This window comes from Enoplosus armatus, chromosome 19 (assembly GCF_043641665.1).
Source record: "Enoplosus armatus isolate fEnoArm2 chromosome 19, fEnoArm2.hap1, whole genome shotgun sequence".
In the NCBI taxonomy this organism is placed as follows: Eukaryota; Metazoa; Chordata; class Actinopteri; order Centrarchiformes; family Enoplosidae; genus Enoplosus; species Enoplosus armatus.
In genome coordinates, this window is record NC_092198.1 from 8,734,524 (window position 1) to 8,753,084 (window position 18,561).

General features: G+C 43.0%; 1 protein-coding gene across 1 annotated transcript in view; it reads right to left on the bottom strand.

Moving 5' to 3' along the window:
- Positions 1 to 18,561, bottom strand: part of LOC139302197 (MAM domain-containing glycosylphosphatidylinositol anchor protein 2-like) — a 154,264-nt gene that overhangs the window by 75,198 nt on the left and 60,505 nt on the right. The window contains exon 4 of the mRNA XM_070925817.1: positions 508 to 704. Coding sequence (XP_070781918.1) covers positions 508 to 704 — 197 coding nt within the window. The remainder of the gene's footprint in view (positions 1 to 507; positions 705 to 18,561) is intronic.

Below are 18,561 nucleotides of genomic sequence, written 5' to 3' on the forward strand. Positions count from 1 at the left end.
AGATCATCAAGGCCCTACAGTATATGTAGAACATGATCATTGTGTCATAAGAATTTGATAATGTTAATAAATTCTCAACATGCTCTGCAAAAACTGCTCTGCTGCTTCAATCGAGTTGTAACAAAACTGTGTGCTGGTTTATCAACCCCCCCCCCTTCTTTTGGTTACACACAGAAGAGCATTTCTTAATATGAGAGAGCGCTGTTTGAAAGAGCTTCAGCAAATTTAGCTCCTGACGAACACAACTTTTGCTAGTCCTTCAAAAGCTTTTCATTGTTGTTTCCCATCCTTTATTCTGCATCAGCCTATTTATCCTCTCTTTGTAGTGTGCAGAGGGAGGGCAAAGGGTGCATGTCTGCATGACAGCCAGCATGAAGCACTATTAAAAGATTCACTGCCAAAGTCCTCAAGTTTTATATACGACTGGTAACAGCTTGAAGCCATGTGGTATTTACCGAATGAAACACTGTCTCTGATACTTTCATGCACATCATGTTGACTTCTTACCTGTGTGAAAAACGGCTCATAGATCTCGACTCCCTTGTCCGAGCCCTGCGTCAGGACCTCCCTCCCACGATGCCAGCTGTAGCGGACAGGCGGGTTGGAGTTGGCCACACAGCGCAGAAACACAGTCCTCTCATAGTAGAACTGTTCCTTAGCTTCTCCTATACTCTGGTGCACCGTCACCACCGGGTCATCAAGGTCTGTGAAGGGAGCACAAACAGAGGAAACTATCAATACTTTTCCATGACTTGTTCCCTTTTCGTCATGTCACATGTCACATTTACCTTTATACTTACTATTACTACAACTATGCTCACTGGCAGCAGAATAGAACTGAGAATTGTTGAATATATTTTATTGAACTGTTCAACTTGGGTTTTTTGTAGAGAGGATTGTTGTTCCATTGATTTCTGTCATGTTAGGAGATCCAACCATTGTGAGATGTTGATTTTTTTCCTACTTTTCCAGTTTGGTAGTATTGTTTTCTTGCCAATAGTTAGGGCTAGCGGTTTTATGATTTGTGTTGAACATGTGTTGAGTATATCCAGATCACACAGTATGCATACGTAAGGGGATAATGCAATGCTACAGCCAAGGAATAGGGATAGTGTGCTGATTACTTTAATCTAAAATGTATCAGAGCCAGAGTGTGTGGAGGTGGTCGTCAGTTGTGTTAAGTGTACAATGATTGCATATGTCTATCCTGGTAAATCCTATTATTATTATTATTAGTGATGAGTTGTTCAATTGACGAATGAGTCAAAGACTTTTTGGATCAATCAATCACACGGACCACGTGTCCTATATACACAGTATATATACAGTATACCTAGCTGTGGTAGCAATAATAAACAAATCAGGTATCAGGTCTTTATATCATCAGTAAGCACAAACACAACCTCCCACGATCCGTGCGTCTTGATTGTGGTTAAAGATCTGACCGAAAGGGTCAGAACTCTCATTGCATTAGGAGAGCCAGTTATCAGCATGCACACAAGGGGTCGATGTGTGAAAGGAGGTGAGAAGCCCTCTACTTGAACTACTTAAGTCAATAGGATGCAGCCCAAGGGCACATTGACTTTCCAGTCAATGAGCGAGCTGCTATGTGTCCCGAGTCCCACTCCATTGTGAGCTTCAAACATGAGCGGGCACGACAAATACTGTGCACAAAATGATGTTTGATGTCCGTCACTTCAAAGAATAATGTTTGGCTGGCCTCCGCTCTGATTTAGGCTCTCTGTGATTTGACACATCTGTTACTCCATTTCCCAACAGATCTGAGGGAAGTTTTTACCCCAATGCTAGACAGTTGGTTATTTGAGAAAGTGCATGTGGTTGATTAAATGGATTCAAAGTTAATCATCTTACCCAGCTATCGCATTAAGCCTTGGCAAATGGTGTTCATCATAGCTGTGGTGTCTTTTAGCATGCTAATACTCGCCTTTTAGATTATGTCCATTTGCATGCTCAAAGAACGTGGGGAGCTAGCTGTTTCCCTTTCATCCCCTTCTGAGATGCAATCAGTTTTCAACACGAGCAAAAAGGCAATTTAAGGGAGAGGATGAGAGAAGCTAATGCAAGTTATCCCTCATGCTAAAATTCGAACTGATAAAGACTGACCTTTTGCATATTAAGTAGGACGTGATTGAGTGAGTTAATGAGTGAGTTAGTGTATCAGTGAGTGAGCAACCAGGTGGATGATTGAGTGATTGAGAGAACTGGCATGTGAATATGTGAGTGAGAGTGCAAGCAGCTTACAGTAAATTAATACTCAAATCTTTAACGATTATAAGCCTCCAGAGAAAAACTACACATGCCTCAGGTATTATTAATGGATGAATTCATCGCTTTTAATTCAGTAGCTGTGGCCCACCCCTGGATTTGCTGAGGATCAGGTCCTAATCAAGGTGCCTGTGGGCCACACTGCTCAGCATCAAGCCTCGATGCACCAGCCAGAGAATGCTGATTCCTCAGTTTCATTAAAGACATGTTCTGCCCTACAGCCCCTTAATCAAAATCTAGCAGCGGTCAATACTTCATCCAGGATCCATTACAGTGTCTCAGGTAAGAGCAATTACCTTTGGGGGGTGGGGAAAAACAGGGGAGGGGGTGACAATGCTCCGGAGAAGACAGAGCGATTGCAGGGCTATTTTAGAGGAGCAGATTGCTCTAAGTAAATACACTGATTCATTATAGAGAGGAGGAGGAGAGTATGAATCCTACATCTTATCTCTGACTCTACCCAGCGTCTCCCTCATCTGTTTCCTGCTTCAAACAGTCAATTTACCAACTGTGGCAGAAATGGAGTGATTCATTGAAAGCCCTATCTACCTTGGGATACACATGTCTTTGAATGCCGGACCTGATAGGAGGTTGTCTTTTTTTTTCTTTTTCCCCTTGTGGTGACAAGCATGTGAGCGTGTGTTTCTGTATGTTTGTGTATTAGGTAAGGAGCAGTTTGAGCTATTAATAGGGCCGAAATGATATGCAGAGAGGAAGTGGATGCTAGGAGCGCAAAGAGATAAATATGGAAATATGGAAATGTACGCACTGGATTAAAATTTGATGAATTTCAAACAAAATTCCACCTCCACCATCAGTCTTTCTCCCGTAAGGATGTTGTGTGTGTGCATGTGTGTGTGTGTGTGTCACTCTTGTGCAATTAGCTTCTGAAGTCACGCTTGACTGATTGTGAAGCTTAAATCCCCGAGCCCAGAGGAAAACTGCGGTGTACAGGCCGCCTGCGCCAGAGTTGTTAGGGTTTGTAATTGCAGGTTTATGGGTTCACAGGCCGGTAAATCTGCCCATGTACAGCTAAACGCTCCAGCGAGCTAACCTTAGCATCACTCCTGCTCATTCCCACCAACCATGACAAGTCTTAAAGCTCTGGGTTTCGCTGATATTAAGACACAGAGAGTGCAAACGCCAGACGTGTTGCGTGTGTGAGTCAGACGAGGTCACACAGGACTAGCAGAGAACAAAAAGGTATATCATTCAGTTTACCACCAATGTTTTTATTCTCTCAAGTGAGAAAAACTTGAACAAAACCTGAAGATGTCAATATTCCTGTTTGAATAGCAGGGAGCAGGTTTCTACTTTGTAGGCCTACCAAAACATTTGTCGGACAAATAGGCACAAGTGAGTGGTTTGGATAAAAGAGAAGATGAAGATTAAAGAAGGTGCTTCATTATCACATCAAACCTTAGCTCCTTCCTTTCATGTCCCCCCAGCACCCGCCCCAAAAAAAGCAGACACCTGCGCGAAAACTCACACAAATTACCTCACTCCACCTACCCATACCCAGCCACCCACACACACACACACACACACACACACACACACACACACACAAAAAGACACCAATATCCTTGTACAGACCCACACGCTCCTTTTTTTGGGGGGGGTCTCTCGGGTGTTAATCTAATGCAATGATTTTTTTTCTTGGCTTTGATGTCTTTCACTCTCTCCACCTGATCTGCCGAAGTCACCTGGGAAGAAAACACTGCTCAGGCTCCCAGGCTGTCAGCCGTGAGCGACAGAGGCCTGCGATTAATTTCACCTAATCACTGTCCCAGCTTGATTACCAGCGGGAGCCGCTGACCTGACTGACACTTGTGCAGCGTCTTTCATTAGTAAAAACAGCTCTGTTATGTCCAAGATAAGCAGTTTGCTTTTATTTTGTGCCAGGGGACAGCGAGGCACAGCGGGAGAGAGAAAAGAGGTTGTGGTCAGAGAGAGACAAGAGACAAGAGGAGGAAAAGGAGGGTCGAGAGCATGTAAAAACTTCTAATTTGCTGCTATCCAGATGCAGGGTTAATGAGGTGATGATACTGTATAGCAGCTGTCTCCTGCACTTATTCCAAATAAGGGTGACTTGCTCTCTTTGTAGAGGATTTTTTGGTTGAAATATGGGCATGAGGCATAAGCGATTAGAGAAGTTATTACTTGGCAGCCTGCCCTGTGAAGGACCTCACCTTCAAGCCTCTTTTTTTAGAAGCTGGGGTTTAAAAGCAAATCCTAAAAAAAGGGAGCGCCACCTCCAAATAAATAGGAAGCAATAAGAGGTGAATTTATATTCCAGCTCTTTAGACATTCTCCAACCAGATTAAATGTCCGTAAAAGGCATGTGTCAATTTTAAAAATATCACTTGCAGCTGTTTTTAAATGAAAACCTCAGATAAATAAAAAAATTTAGATAATGGGCAGTGAGGATTCAACATGAGATTTAATGTCTGTTATATTTCCATGTTGATGCATAATGCGTAAGATTAATGTGCTGTAAGAAGCCCTAAAATTGCAAACAATTTGCGACATCAGTTTACTATGTGTAAACACACTACATCAAATAAGACAGCACAAATAAAACATGACTTACATGGTGTGTAATTTCAGTTTGCTGAATGGTGTGCTTTAATGCATTTCATTTATGGGGGTCAAAAGGTTAATAAGCCATATTGGTGATATATAACATCCACCTCATGTGGAGGCCTCTGATGGAGTATGTGAATCCAGCATGTAATTTACTGTCAGAGCATTTCCTCTCCCTCCATCTCTCCACCCCTTGGCAACAGTGACCTCTATCTCATGGCTACACTCCACAATAACTAGCTCCTGCTAGCAGTATCTATTTGGTGTCAGCTGTTGCTTCATACTAAAGTGTGATTGTGGTGGTGGATGGATGTGTTTTGAGGATGGGTGAGGGCATGATGCATCTATTTCTGCAATAAGTCCACTCTGACGATGGCGCCTGTGTAACAGAGATATCTCAGTAAACTGAATATCATTCTCTGAGACATGAGATACGAGCGTGAGCGGCTCCGTGTGCTGCACTGCTCTCAGTGCTGTCGGGGGGGGATAAAAAGGAGGGAGAGGAGGGAATCCAGGGAGAAGCTCATTCAGTAGGTCTGTGATATCTGAATGTGGCGGCATAACACATATCTGTATGTTGAGAAAAAACATCAACAGTGAATGGACACATCATACAATAAGAAAGCTAAGTGCATCTCACCACATAAGATGAGAAGATTCATACCACTGGGGGAATATTTCTTGACCAGTAGTAGTGGCTTCCTTTCATTCCTGCTGGCTGTAGCTTCATATTTACTGTACAGACAAGAGAGTGGTATCGATCTTCTCACCTAAGTCTCAGCAAGAAAGTGAATATCTCCAAAAATGTAATGTAAAAAAGTATTCCTTTAATTTGACCGAGTAACTTAATAATATAAATAATAATAATAATGGTCTTTAATGGTTGATCACTGCATGTCAGTGTTAACAGTTAACGGTATATCCTACTGTAGTAACTCGATACTGTATAAAATCACTATATTTAGGCACCTCATATTACATATTTTTGGTATTTTTGCATTTAGAGATTATGGTCACAGAGGTAAGTGCACTCAATCCCGTGGTTACTATTGTGACATGCATTTAAAGCACTCACTCCATGTTTTTTTAATAAGAATGATTAAAAATGTAGCACTCAAAGTGAAAGCAATGAAAGAGAGATAACAATGTACAAACATTGTTCACATGCTTTTAAAAACACATCCATGTCGCTGGCATTCACCATTTCTAAATTTGAAGACAAACTAATAATTGAATCTGTTTTTGTTGTGGTTGCATCAGTAGAACTATAATGAATATACAAATCCTTGTGGCGTAATAATAAAACATTGCAGGTTTATTAGGTTCGGTGGCTTTATGTGTGTGTGTGTGTGTGTGTGTGAGAGTGTGTGAGAGTGTGTCTTGGGTATAATTCATTACACAACTCCCCATCCAGGCTTTAATATTTGAAGTTTGGAATTGAAATTTAATCAGTGGGTCAGTTGCCAGAGGTCGAAACAACTGTTTTAATACACTGTAAAGGGGCAGACCTTTGGGTTTATAAAGGCTACTCTTCTATCTCTGCCAGGAACACAGCGAGGGGGGGAGTTTGGACAAGTTGGGTTAAGGTTTGTAAAGGGCAACACACCACCCCTGCCATGGCTGCTGTTTGGCGTGCCTCTGTGGTACTGTGTAACAAATCCTGAATTATTCATTAAGCATTTCCACATTTCTGCGTTAACGTGAACTTAAATTTCTTCTGGGAGAGGGTGGCTTCTTTCCTCTCTCTTTCTCTATAAAATCTACTTTACTTGTCTTCCTCACCTCCTTACACACACACATGTGCATTGAGCATTAAGGTAATGGTAACTAACTCCCTCTCTGAGGCCACAGTCATCAGGCCTGGTTAAGTGTAATTACTGCCAATTAAAGTAGCAATGCAGAATGGAGTCAATGGAGCGATAGTGAACGATACAGCATGCTACATTGTTGGTAGTAGAGAAGCCTAAATGGATATAGAGGACAATGGTCTTGTTAGTATTGCAAGAAGATACTCTAATGTATAGTAAAGTGGGCTTGTCCCCTCGAGTTACTGACTGCTAATGTGCAGTATGGATCTAAAGCATTTTATTTGTGCTATAAACAAACTTCCAGAGCTTAAAGATAGACTTTTGATTGCTCTTTTTCCCTTGAAGTCAAATGCAAATAGATGACGTTTAAGCTCAAAGAGTGGGTGATGTTTCCCTCTAGCCAGATGAAGTCATCTTGCGCTTTAACTGTGCTGTTTAAACTGTTGCTTTAAGAGCTGGAGCTGTGTTCAGGAAGCTGCAGCCCACTTAGGACTGCTGCACCTCCATCTTCCTCAGTGACAGTGCTTTTCCAATTATGCTGTCTTTGGAGGAACACTGGCTGTCTGTAGATGTGTGTACAAAACCAATGTTTGTGTGTGTGTGTGGGGGGGTGTATGTACACATGGACAATGTGTGAGATAAATAGAGGGGCAGACGTCAGCAGCCTCACAGCAGAGCCTGCAACCCCTCACTTCCTCCCAGTGATGGAGATGAGGAAATAATGAGGCCCAGTTCTGCTCTGTATGTATGTGTATGTGTGTATGTGTGTGTGTGTGTCTGTGTTAGGGGGTGAGGAGTAATGAATCTCCTCTTCATCTGCTCCCTTAGACAGTGGCGTCTGCCTCAGCCCATCTCCTCTCTAATTCATCTCCCTAGAAAACAAACAGGCCACAGACCACTGATCTACACAACAACACCTTGAAAGCCACCATTAGAGTTGGAGGCAAAGCACCAGTGACATGATGGAGTTCTTTTCTGGTTTCAGCCTAATGACCTTCTCCTTTGTTTGGTCTGGACTAAGAGCAACCAAGGACGGGAGATCTTTCCTGAATGATGATTTGAAAGCATTTTCTTTATATAAGTAGACCATTCATATTTCTGCTAATGTCACAGGCTCATTTTTTTTTCACATTTGACACCTATAATAACAGCATTAACAGTATCCTCATGTAATATTAGTAGTGTAACAATTGTATCTCAGTGGTTGGTGGTAGAGGAACGTGTTGGGTATAGGAGGTGTTTGTGCATATGTATGTATGGCGTAATACAGAACATGAAAAAGGCACTGACTTCCACCTGAAATTCAACCTGTTGTGTTGTTGTATCTAAGAAAACAACAGGATATTTCATTCATTATAGAGCTGCCTTGTTCTCGACAGCAGGCCGGCTTCCAAGTGGTCGATGCTTGTTTGACCACTGAGGTAATGTCTGATGTATGAGGGTACGCTGCATATCTTTGAAGACACCAGAAAATTGGCATTTAGACGTCCTGGCAAACAGCAAATCTCCAACAGTGACCTCATACTGCACCAGCAGGTGTGAGCATCACATCTAACCAACAAAGACATCACATACTTATTAATAGTCTTGCCTCTCTGGCCACTATATCAAATGAAATACTTTTCTTTAACTGATATTCCATTGGTTTACACTTTAGAATCATCTCTCACTGCGCTATGTCCCGCCGCAACATCCTGTTTCAACAGAAATTACATCACTTTATGGGAGTAATGAGTACATAGCGTCTTTAATGCATGTCTCTAGTGTTCTGTACGACGTTACATTTCATACAATCATTACTGATTCTCTTTATCTTTTTCATGTCTCTCCAAAATATTCAGTAAACAGCTATTTCATTTCTTGTCTCCTTGGTCTTCTTTGGTAATACCACACAAACCAAAGCTCTGCATCATATTTGTTTAAACAATATTCTTCAACTGATTTTTGCCTTAGAACATTTCAAGACTTCTGTCCTCATGAGACTCATCATCATATCATTCACAGGCAGTCGCTAAATACTTTTTCTGGCTCGATACATCTCTGTTTTATAAATGAGTATAGCTCAAGATCAATATCATCATTATTCTTTGTGAGTCATACCGTATAGTCAGATCTCCGAATAGGGATATTGTTGTCCATATCCAAAAATACTGACGAAAGGATAAATAATAACTAGCTGTCAGTACATCATCTGTGGCCTTTCCTCGCCCAGAGAGAAAATGTTAAAAAACAAAAAAGCAGATAAGAATGAAATTCTGCACAAGATAATCACATTAGCATACACTGAACACAAACACGCTGTAGTACGTTTTAAGCTCCTGATGTGGAGAAAAACAGAGGCAAGAGACGAGGTTGACTCCACTACTCTGATTAAGGGCCCCTCCCCAGAGCAAGTCCTTGAAAGAGTAATGGGCAGTCGTGAACTGGCTTTACCTCCATTAACCAAACCAGCAAACATTTACATAATGTACACATAATGTGCTGATTCATTCTGTCCTGATTCAAACAAGGCTCAGATAACTCACCGTGGCTGTATCACACCATTCATCACGCCAGGTCATTTACATCCAAAAGCACTTAAGAGCCGCTGCACATACATCTTTGTCTACATACATTATGGGATCTTTTCAGAAGATTGTATTATACATCACCTCATATCATAGGACCACATCATTCTGAGATACCAAGACGCACACGACTCTTTTTTTAATCCCAAAAGCATGGAATGAACTCCAAATGAATATAAGAATTATGATGTACTCCACAACTCTTTTGTTTAGTTTTTTTATTCTCCCCATGTTTGTGTGTTCAACAGTCCAAAAACTTTCAGGTCAGGTGAATAAACATTAATTCACCTAAACCCCTCCCTCAAACTTCCATGATCCATGATGCATGGCACACAAGAGCAAAAGTGTTTGCCTGAATTCAAAAATTCTCAACCAACACATGTTGCTAACGTTAGCTCAAATTGTTGGCTAGCTACAGCTGGTGAACAAGTGGTGGCTCTAAATTACCCATAGTTGTGAATGTGAGAGTTACCCAGAGTGCACCCGGCAGTTGTAAACCTAAAAGCAGTAGGTCATGTTTTGTATCTTTCAGAGCAATAGTTCAGCTCTCTGTCTGCAAGGAATGACGAGCCAGGGTACAGCTGTCCTGATAAGGCGAGGCTGTCTCCGTCGCCTAGGAGACCAAGGTTGTGGGCGATAGGCGGCCCATGGGCCCAGACTACACATTGATACTGTCTCCTCTTTTCCTCTGAAACATGCGCTGAATGTGACCTGAAGACATACAAAGCGACTTACATTAACTTAGGCAAGCATAGTTCCTTGTTTAGAATCCCATACAGTCTTCACACTGAAGAATGAATAGCTCCTCTGAAGTCACCTTCAGAATTGGGTGGCATTACACTGTGTTCACTTATACTGTTGATCTCTATTCTCCTTCGCCAAGCCTCAATAAATACTTCTGAGTAACCAGCTCCCAGATTTCCATCAAACAGTGCATGCTGGGATAGGTTTCAACCCTCCTGACCCTTCACAGGATAAGCAGGTATAGAGGATGGACCAATGGATGGATGGCGCTTTATATAACTAGCTGGTCCACCAGTTAGCAACTATATTTTGCTTCAATCTCAGTCATAACTCAACCTATTGAACCTGCCTCCAGCACCTGCTTCATCCAATTGAATCCACTAATCGATAGGCTCCCCTGAGATCACCATCCCACACTCCCTCTGCATATACCCAAATATATTACCTAGCTAACTTTAGAGCCTCTCCAGGGTATATACATACAGTGTGTGCAAATACCAGTAATGAGGGGATACAGGAGTTAATAGGAGCTGCATAAGCCTCAGTCAAAACTCGATTTTTATCACCATGTTTCTGTGAGTCAGTGTTTTCTCCAAAACCCTCTGCCTTCTCTTGCCCTGCGCACACATTTACTGGGGCACCTTGCAGCAGGGCGGCACGAATTGGACACCTGATGAGATAGGAAGCGCCAGTTATACTGACCGACTGGATAAAGCAAAGCCAGCATGGCCACTGAACAAACACCATCAACTGCTGTTTGGTCTCTGAGCTCCTTCATGAACTCCATCGATGGAAGGCAAACATGAAGCAGACACACTTCCTCAAGTCGTCCTCATGCCGCATGCTGCTGCACAGCTGAGGAGGCGTATGCCAAGACAAGTTAAGCCTTTGACATGTGTATGTGAGTCAGGACCTCACCGGTGGAGAGTGTGTTCATGCATAAGCATGTGCTTGAACCCAATGGGCAGCCTCTATTTTTGTTTCCTCTCGCACGCATGAGAACACAAAGAAATGGACACACACATTCACACGTTCTCGAATCAAGATGGACGCTGCTGCTGCCAAAAGAATGATACAAGCCATGTGCTGACAAACACACGCACACACACACACACACACACACACACACACACACACACACACACACACACACACACACAGCATCTTCATTAAAATTATCTGGCTTCTGCCCCAGCAGTGTGGAGTAAGGGCTGTGTAAGTCCTTCCAGAGATAACACAGAGAAAGCAGACTATTGTCTTATTCTAATCCTTCTTTTGAAGGAACATAGAGAGAAATATCAGGGAAGAGTGAAGATGTGTGTGAAAGCTTCAGTAAAATGATATCCACAGTCCAGCGGGTTGTTTCTCACAATATATCCATCACCTGATTCTTACTATTTCACAGCCACTGTCAGACTGGCACTGGCTGACTGGGCAGACGACAGTAAAATAATCTGCTCAACATTGGCATATGGACAAGCAGTACAAAGTGCTTTTTCTCTCTCCTGTGAACTCTGGGAAACTTGGCTGCATGTTTTTTTTTCTTCTTCGCACTGAACTCTGTGTTTTCAATTTATTCAGTTTTTCCGGGCGTGTTCAGACCATTTTAAAGCGGTCCTTTATCACAACCTGTACGGTAAATGCTGACCTGGACTGAGCAAGTTTAAGGCACAGCAATTTGTTTTCCATTTGTCCATCAGCTGAAATCATTCTGTTTCACTCTCTCGGAGCTCATTTGACAACCTGTATATTTGGGCAGCAATAATTGACTTGAAGATTGTATTGTTTATGAGTGCGAAGTGGAGTTGTGCTGGATTCATTCAGCAGCATTAATATTAGGGCTGCAACTAATGCTTACTTTCAGTATTGATTAACCTGTCAATTTTTTTTCTATGAAACAATTTGAATAAATTGAACATTTAGTCTACAAAATGTGTTCACAGAGCCCTAGAAATTGCTTCTTTTGTCCAACACACACATTCAATAATAATTCATATTAAATAATATGAAACACAGAAAAGCAAATCCTCACACTTGTGAAGGTGGGACCAGTGAATGTGCAGACAAGGCACATCATTAATTGCTAAATGACAAAATTGTTGAATAATCAACTACCATTTAATATTGTCTTTATCAACAGTAGGTGTTTTGAAAACTGGTGATTACTAGAGTGAGCCATGAGTTTGAAAAGCAGTATAAATTCATTAACAACACACCGGAATATTTCATGCCCCTGAACTCTTTTCCTAACCAAAGTTTGTTCTTTTTTCATCAGTAGATATTTTCCCCTGGTCACCTCCTTGCCAAATCACTTTTAGATATATTGTGCCAGCGATGTTTAATGAACTCTGAGCCTGCAATAAGCTGCCCCTTGCAGAACTCTTAAGCCCTCCTCCATCAGTCACTCAATGAAACATTAGATGCTGCAGCAAAATTAATGCAGCTGAAATTGAATGAAAACACTGAAAAGACTCCCCTGTAGGAAAAAGAAGTGAGCATCTTAAGCTTAAAATCGATCAGTGTAGGAGTTGGGCAAGGTTCTTTATTAACTTTGCAGAGGACCTTCCCCACAGACCTAACTGCCGACAAACACAACTGAAGTGTCAGCAGGTATAAAATGTGCTTAGATGGACTTCTGAGCTTTGTAAATACGTTAGCTTTGAGCTGGCTATATAGCTAATATCAGCTCCTCTGGGCTGCAGAGGTCACGTATTACCATTAATTATCCCTTCCTGTTTACATCTGCTGCTCACAGTCAACTCTACAGAAAACATTTACTGTCAGTCTACATTTAGCCTTTCTTATTTCCTTCATTTAATTTCATTGAAAGTGATTCAAGCAGGCTGCGGGTTTATTTGGAAAATTGAAGACCCTTGATTCCAGGAAGCAAATGCAAATAAACTCAAAAGAAAAACCAAGGAAGAGACTACAGAAAGATCATTCAGGTTGCAAGCCTGTTTATATGAAACATGCTGGGGCCCTGCATCTGGTGAAGTAGAGCATCCACCCTTTGCAGTAATGGTACAGTCCGTTATTACAGCCAGCGTTATTTCTTAGACGTAAACAGAGGGATATGAGCAGAGACACACATGTCGGATACATCTGAAAGAGACAGCAGACATAACTCAAGGTGTTGTTGTTGGGAGGTCCATCTCCAAAACACCAATTCTAATACTAATTAAAAATAATAGCTGCAAACCACTAAAAATAGCACGTACTGCAGAGGCCCATCAATTAAATTCACCCCCAGGGGACAGCTATAACATTGCTCAGGAGGAATGATGTGCTTTTGCTGGATGTGCAACATAACACAATGCAAGCTAATGAAGTACACACATACTGTGTTACAAGGCCAGATGCAAGGACATCATCAGGATAACAATTTGAAACTCGGCTGTGTAAAAAAGATCTGCTTAATATTATTTTGATTTTATTTAAGTATATGAATACGTTTTCACCACTCCCCCTTTGTTGATAATATAGTTATATATTACATTGCATTATATTACTCGTATCACTATATAATAATACTATATTATTACTATATTGTTATTATTGTATTTTCATATTATATTATATGCTCTACCTAGGTATTCTTTTCCTTTTCTATTTTACATATTTAATAGAACTGCATTATTAATGTATAGTGTGTGTATTTTACATATACTGCACATGTATAATACCATATACTTCACTATTATGTTCTACTTATGCTTATATAACTATACTATATAGTCCACACATCTTGGCTGCCAGAGTTGCACAACAGGTTTTCTGGATTTCTTTCACGCAAATAGTTGCACGATTCACTTACATAGTCTCAGGTGTTGTAATGTAGAATTAATCTATGCCTTTTAAGGCCATCTCTCTTCTTCTTTTCTTCTCCTATTATGTTAGTATTTATTTAATTCAAATAGTTCTTTATCTGTTTTCTCACCTCCTAGCCTGTCTGTTTGCACGCTAACATGTGAACTTCATCCCCGGGGGATCAATCATTCACCAAAATACACAAGCTCATTGAGGATCCACGCCCTCTGATCACCCTCAGGTGTATCTCTGGGGTGTTATCTGGCTCCATTTCCACGCCTGCTCCACCAGCTCTTTAGTGCAGCCAAGGTGAAATGGCGCACAGAGAGAAACGAGGCTATGACTGTCAGGTGCTGAGACACATTCAGCCCTTGCTCCGCTGCACCACTAAGGCCTTCCACAAGCTTTCTAAACAAGTTTCAATTCCACAACCTCTGCCCGTGTCAGTCCAAATAAACAGATACAAGGACATGGCTCACACACTGAGGGGCAAGAATAAGACAGAGACAGGAAAGAAAATATGGGCAGAGGAGACGTGAGGAGAGGCCGGAGTATTATTCACACAACCGCAGACAGAGGCCAGTGTTACCACTCAAAAATGCATCAAATGAACCTAAGTTTTACTGGAAAGATGTCATGGACTGGAGAGGGCTCAAGTGCATCTTATTTAGTGCAAAAACGTTCCACTCCACTACCTCTTTCTTTCCTCTGTGACTGTAAATTGGATGTTTGACAACAAATTACAGTCACAGAGGTCAACAATTTAGAGATTTTTTACTTTGCAGCTTGGCATGAAATAAGAAAGCAGGGATTGAGTGCAACTGAGGGAGCAAAGACTGAAGCAGTAGTGAAAAATTAAGGAGGTGGCTTAGAGATCTTTCAAAGGCACCAAACGCAATTCTTAAATGTATCTCAGCAGAATTTTTGAAGCAGAAACAGTAAGAGTAGAGCTCTGCCCTTAAGGCAGGTGTAACGACGTGACAGTGATGCGACGGCATTGCTCTCCTTCCCTGGAAACTTTTTTCATAAACTGTAAACCCTACTACTCCCCCCGTGAGTTCGCTTCATTCATTCTGGTCGGTGTTTACATTCCACCGGAGGCCAACGTGCAGGACGCACAGCGCGCACTCGCCGATCAGATACTGGAAACGGAGCGGACCAACCCGGACTCCTTAGTTATTGTCCTCGGTGACTTTAACAAAGGTAATCTCAGACACGAACTCCCAAAATACAAACAGTTTATTAAATGCCCCACCAGGGAGGGGAACACTCTGGATCACTGTTACACCACAGTCAGTAACGCTTTTCACGCCGTCACCCGCGCTGCACTGGGACACTCTGACCACGACATGGTCCACCTGATTCCCACATACAGGCAGAAATTAAAACTTTCTAAGCCTGTTGTGAGAACTTCGAAGAAGTGGACCAGTGAAGCTGCAGAGGACCTGAAGGCGTGTTTGGACTGTACTGACTGGGATGTTTTCAGGACTGCTACCAACAGTCTGGATGAGTACACAGAGGCTGTGACTTCATATATCAGCTTCTGTGAGGACTGCTGCGTACCAACTCGGACCAGGGTGAGTTACAACAACGACAAACCCTGGTTCACAGCAAGACTGCGACAGCTGAGGTTGGAAAAGGAAGAGGCGTTTAAGAGTGGCAACAGAGCAGAGTTTAAGGAAGCCAAGTACAAGTTTAGCAAGGCGGTGAGGGAAGCTAAACGACTGTACTCAGAGAGACTTCAAAACCAGTTCTCCTCCAACGACTCTGCTTCTGTGTGGAGGGGGCTCAGGCAGATCACCAACTACAAGCCAAGAGCCCCCAACTCTGCTAACGACCGACGCCTCGCCAACAGCCTCAACGACTTCTACTGTCGTTTTGAAAGACAATGGGACAGTCCTGACACCATCCCCCACACCATCACCCACCAGCTCCAGCCCAACAGCCCCAACCCCCTCATCACACCTGGGGCTGAACTCTCTCACCTCTTACCACCACAGCTGCCCCCCACAGTGCCCCCCACTCCTCCAGCATCGACACCTCTGTCTGTCCTTGAAAGAGATGTGAACAGACTCTTCAAGAGACAAAACCCGCGTAAAGCTGCTGGACCAGACTCCATCTCCCCATCCTGCCTGAAGCGCTGCGCCGATCAGCTGTCTCCGGTGTTCACGGACATCTTCAACACCTCACTGGAGACATGCCACGTGCCAGCCTGCTTCAAGGCCTCCACCATCATCCCCGTCCCCAAAAAACCAGGGCCCACAGGATTAAATGACTACAGACCCGTCGCCCTGACCTCTGTGGTCATGAAATCATTTGAACGCCTGGTCCTGTCCCACCTCAAATCCATCACAGACTCTCTGCTGGACCCCCTGCAGTTCGCCTACAGAGCCAACAGGTCTGTAGACGACGCCGTCAACCTGGCTCTACACTTCATCCTCCAGCACCTGGACTCCGCAGGATCCTATGCCAGGATCCTGTTTGTGGACTTCAGCTCTGCCTTCAACACGATCGTCCCGGCTCTTCTTCAGGACAAGCTCTCCCAGCTCAACGTGCCTGACCCCACCTGCAGGTGGATCACAGATTTCCTGTCTGACAGGAAGCAGCACGTGAAGCTGGGGAAACACGTCTCAGACTCGCGGACGATCAGCACCGGCTCCCCTCAAGGCTGCGTTCTTTCTCCACTACTCTTCTCCCTGTACACCAACAGCTGCACCTCCAGTCACCAGTCCGTCAAGCTCCTGAAGTTCGCGGACGACACCACCCTCATCGGACTCATCTCTGGTGAGGATGAGTCTGCCTACAGGTGGGAGATTGACCACCTGGTGACCTGGTGCAACAGCAACAACCTGGAGCTTAACGCTTCAAAGACAGTGGAGATGGTTGTTGACTTTAGGAAGAGCGCAGCCCCACCCGCCCCCATCACCCTGTGTGACTCTCCAGTGGACACTGTGGAGTCCTTCCGTTTCCTGGGCTCCATCATCAGCCAGGACCTCCGGTGGGAGCTGAACATCAGCTCCCTCATCAAGAAAGCCCAACAGAGGATGTACTTCCTGAGGCAGCTGAGGAAGTTTAACCTGCCACAAAAAATGCTGGTTCACTTCTACACTGCCATCATAGAGTCCATCCTCACCTCCTCCATCACCGTCTGGTACGCTGCTGCCTCCACCAAGGACAGACGCAGACTGCAGCGTATCATCCGCTCTGCTGAGAAGGTGATCGGCTGCAACCTCCCATCTCTTCAGGACCTGTACTCCTCCAGGACACTGAGGAGAGCAGGGAAGATCGCTGCTGACCCCTCCCACCCCGGACACCATCTGTTCGACCCCCTCCCCTCTGGCAGGAGGCTGCGGTCCATCAGGACCAAAACCTCCCGCCACAAAAACAGTTTCTTCCCCTCTGCAGTCAACCTGACAAACTCTCACTGACACCCCCCCGAACACTACCACAAGCTATACAAGCTATACGTTATATTAACGTACATCACCCCTGTCCCCACTGCGTTACATTAACGCACCCACCCCCTACTGGACACTTTATCTGGACACTTTACTTTACTTTATTCTGGTCACTGCACTGTTGTTATTTATCTTATCTTATTTTTATTTTTATTCTTATTGTTATTTTAGCTTTTATATTCTACTTATTTGTTATCAAAACAATAGCACCTTCAGACCACAGCAAATTCCTTGTAATGTATGTTACTTGGCAATAAACAGTTTCTGATTCTGATTCTGATTCTGATTACAATACACCAACATATTACTCATTGGAAATAAACTCCTACTTGTTGGAAGTTGTCTGAGGGTCCGGCTGTGATGAAAGGGGCAGCGACTCCCCTGTCTCGCCGCTCTTCGACCATTCACGAGGTGAAATAGGACAATCAATGCCGAATCAATAAAAACAATAACACTAAATCACTGTTTTCTTTGATTAATGCTAATGAACCTTCACCGTTTGTCGTTCAGATACTCTAAAAATAAAGAGGTTGCACTCACAGTCGATGGCTGTGTCAGGATAATAAAAGCGTTTTAGCTTAATTAACATTCTCAGGAGTGCGCAGAGCTCTCTAAGGATGCTCTTCCTTCGAACACCTACATTTTCATTTACAGCAGAAATATGGAATGTTGCTAAATTGGGCTGTAAGGTTTCATGTTGTTATACACTGATCAGCACTAATCGCCTGTATTGGAGCTGTCTGTGTTCACGGGAAGATTTCTCTGTATTTAAGAAATTTAAAACATTTCAGGCAAAGTTTGAAAATAATATTCCAGCACAGAAATAATTTCTAATAATTTCTTTCATATGACTTTAAATTGATTTAATACTAAATTATATATACTGGTTAAAAGTGCTAAAACTGTGCTGGCAGCTGCACTATAGTGTGTTTTACTTCACTGCGAAGAGACTGACTTTGTTGCACAGTCAGAACTTGTGAATAGAAACCCTTTCAGGGTCACGGCTGTCTGGAACGTGTCCTAACACAGAATTAGGCAGGAGGCAAAACGACACCGTGGCCAGTCCTTAGCAGAGTAACACAGATACAGACTCTGAAAGTCACACCTTTGGAGAATTTACCATTTTCGATCTGCCTCGCTTAGACGTCTTTGTGAACCAGGAAGAAACACCAAAATAACAGGGAAAAACTCCACACAGAAAGAAAACAACACAGCTACGATATTGTTACCATGAAGCAACACTGGGCGATTATGTATGGTAAACACTAGGTAAAGTCTTTAGTTTTTTCTCACTTAGCTATATAG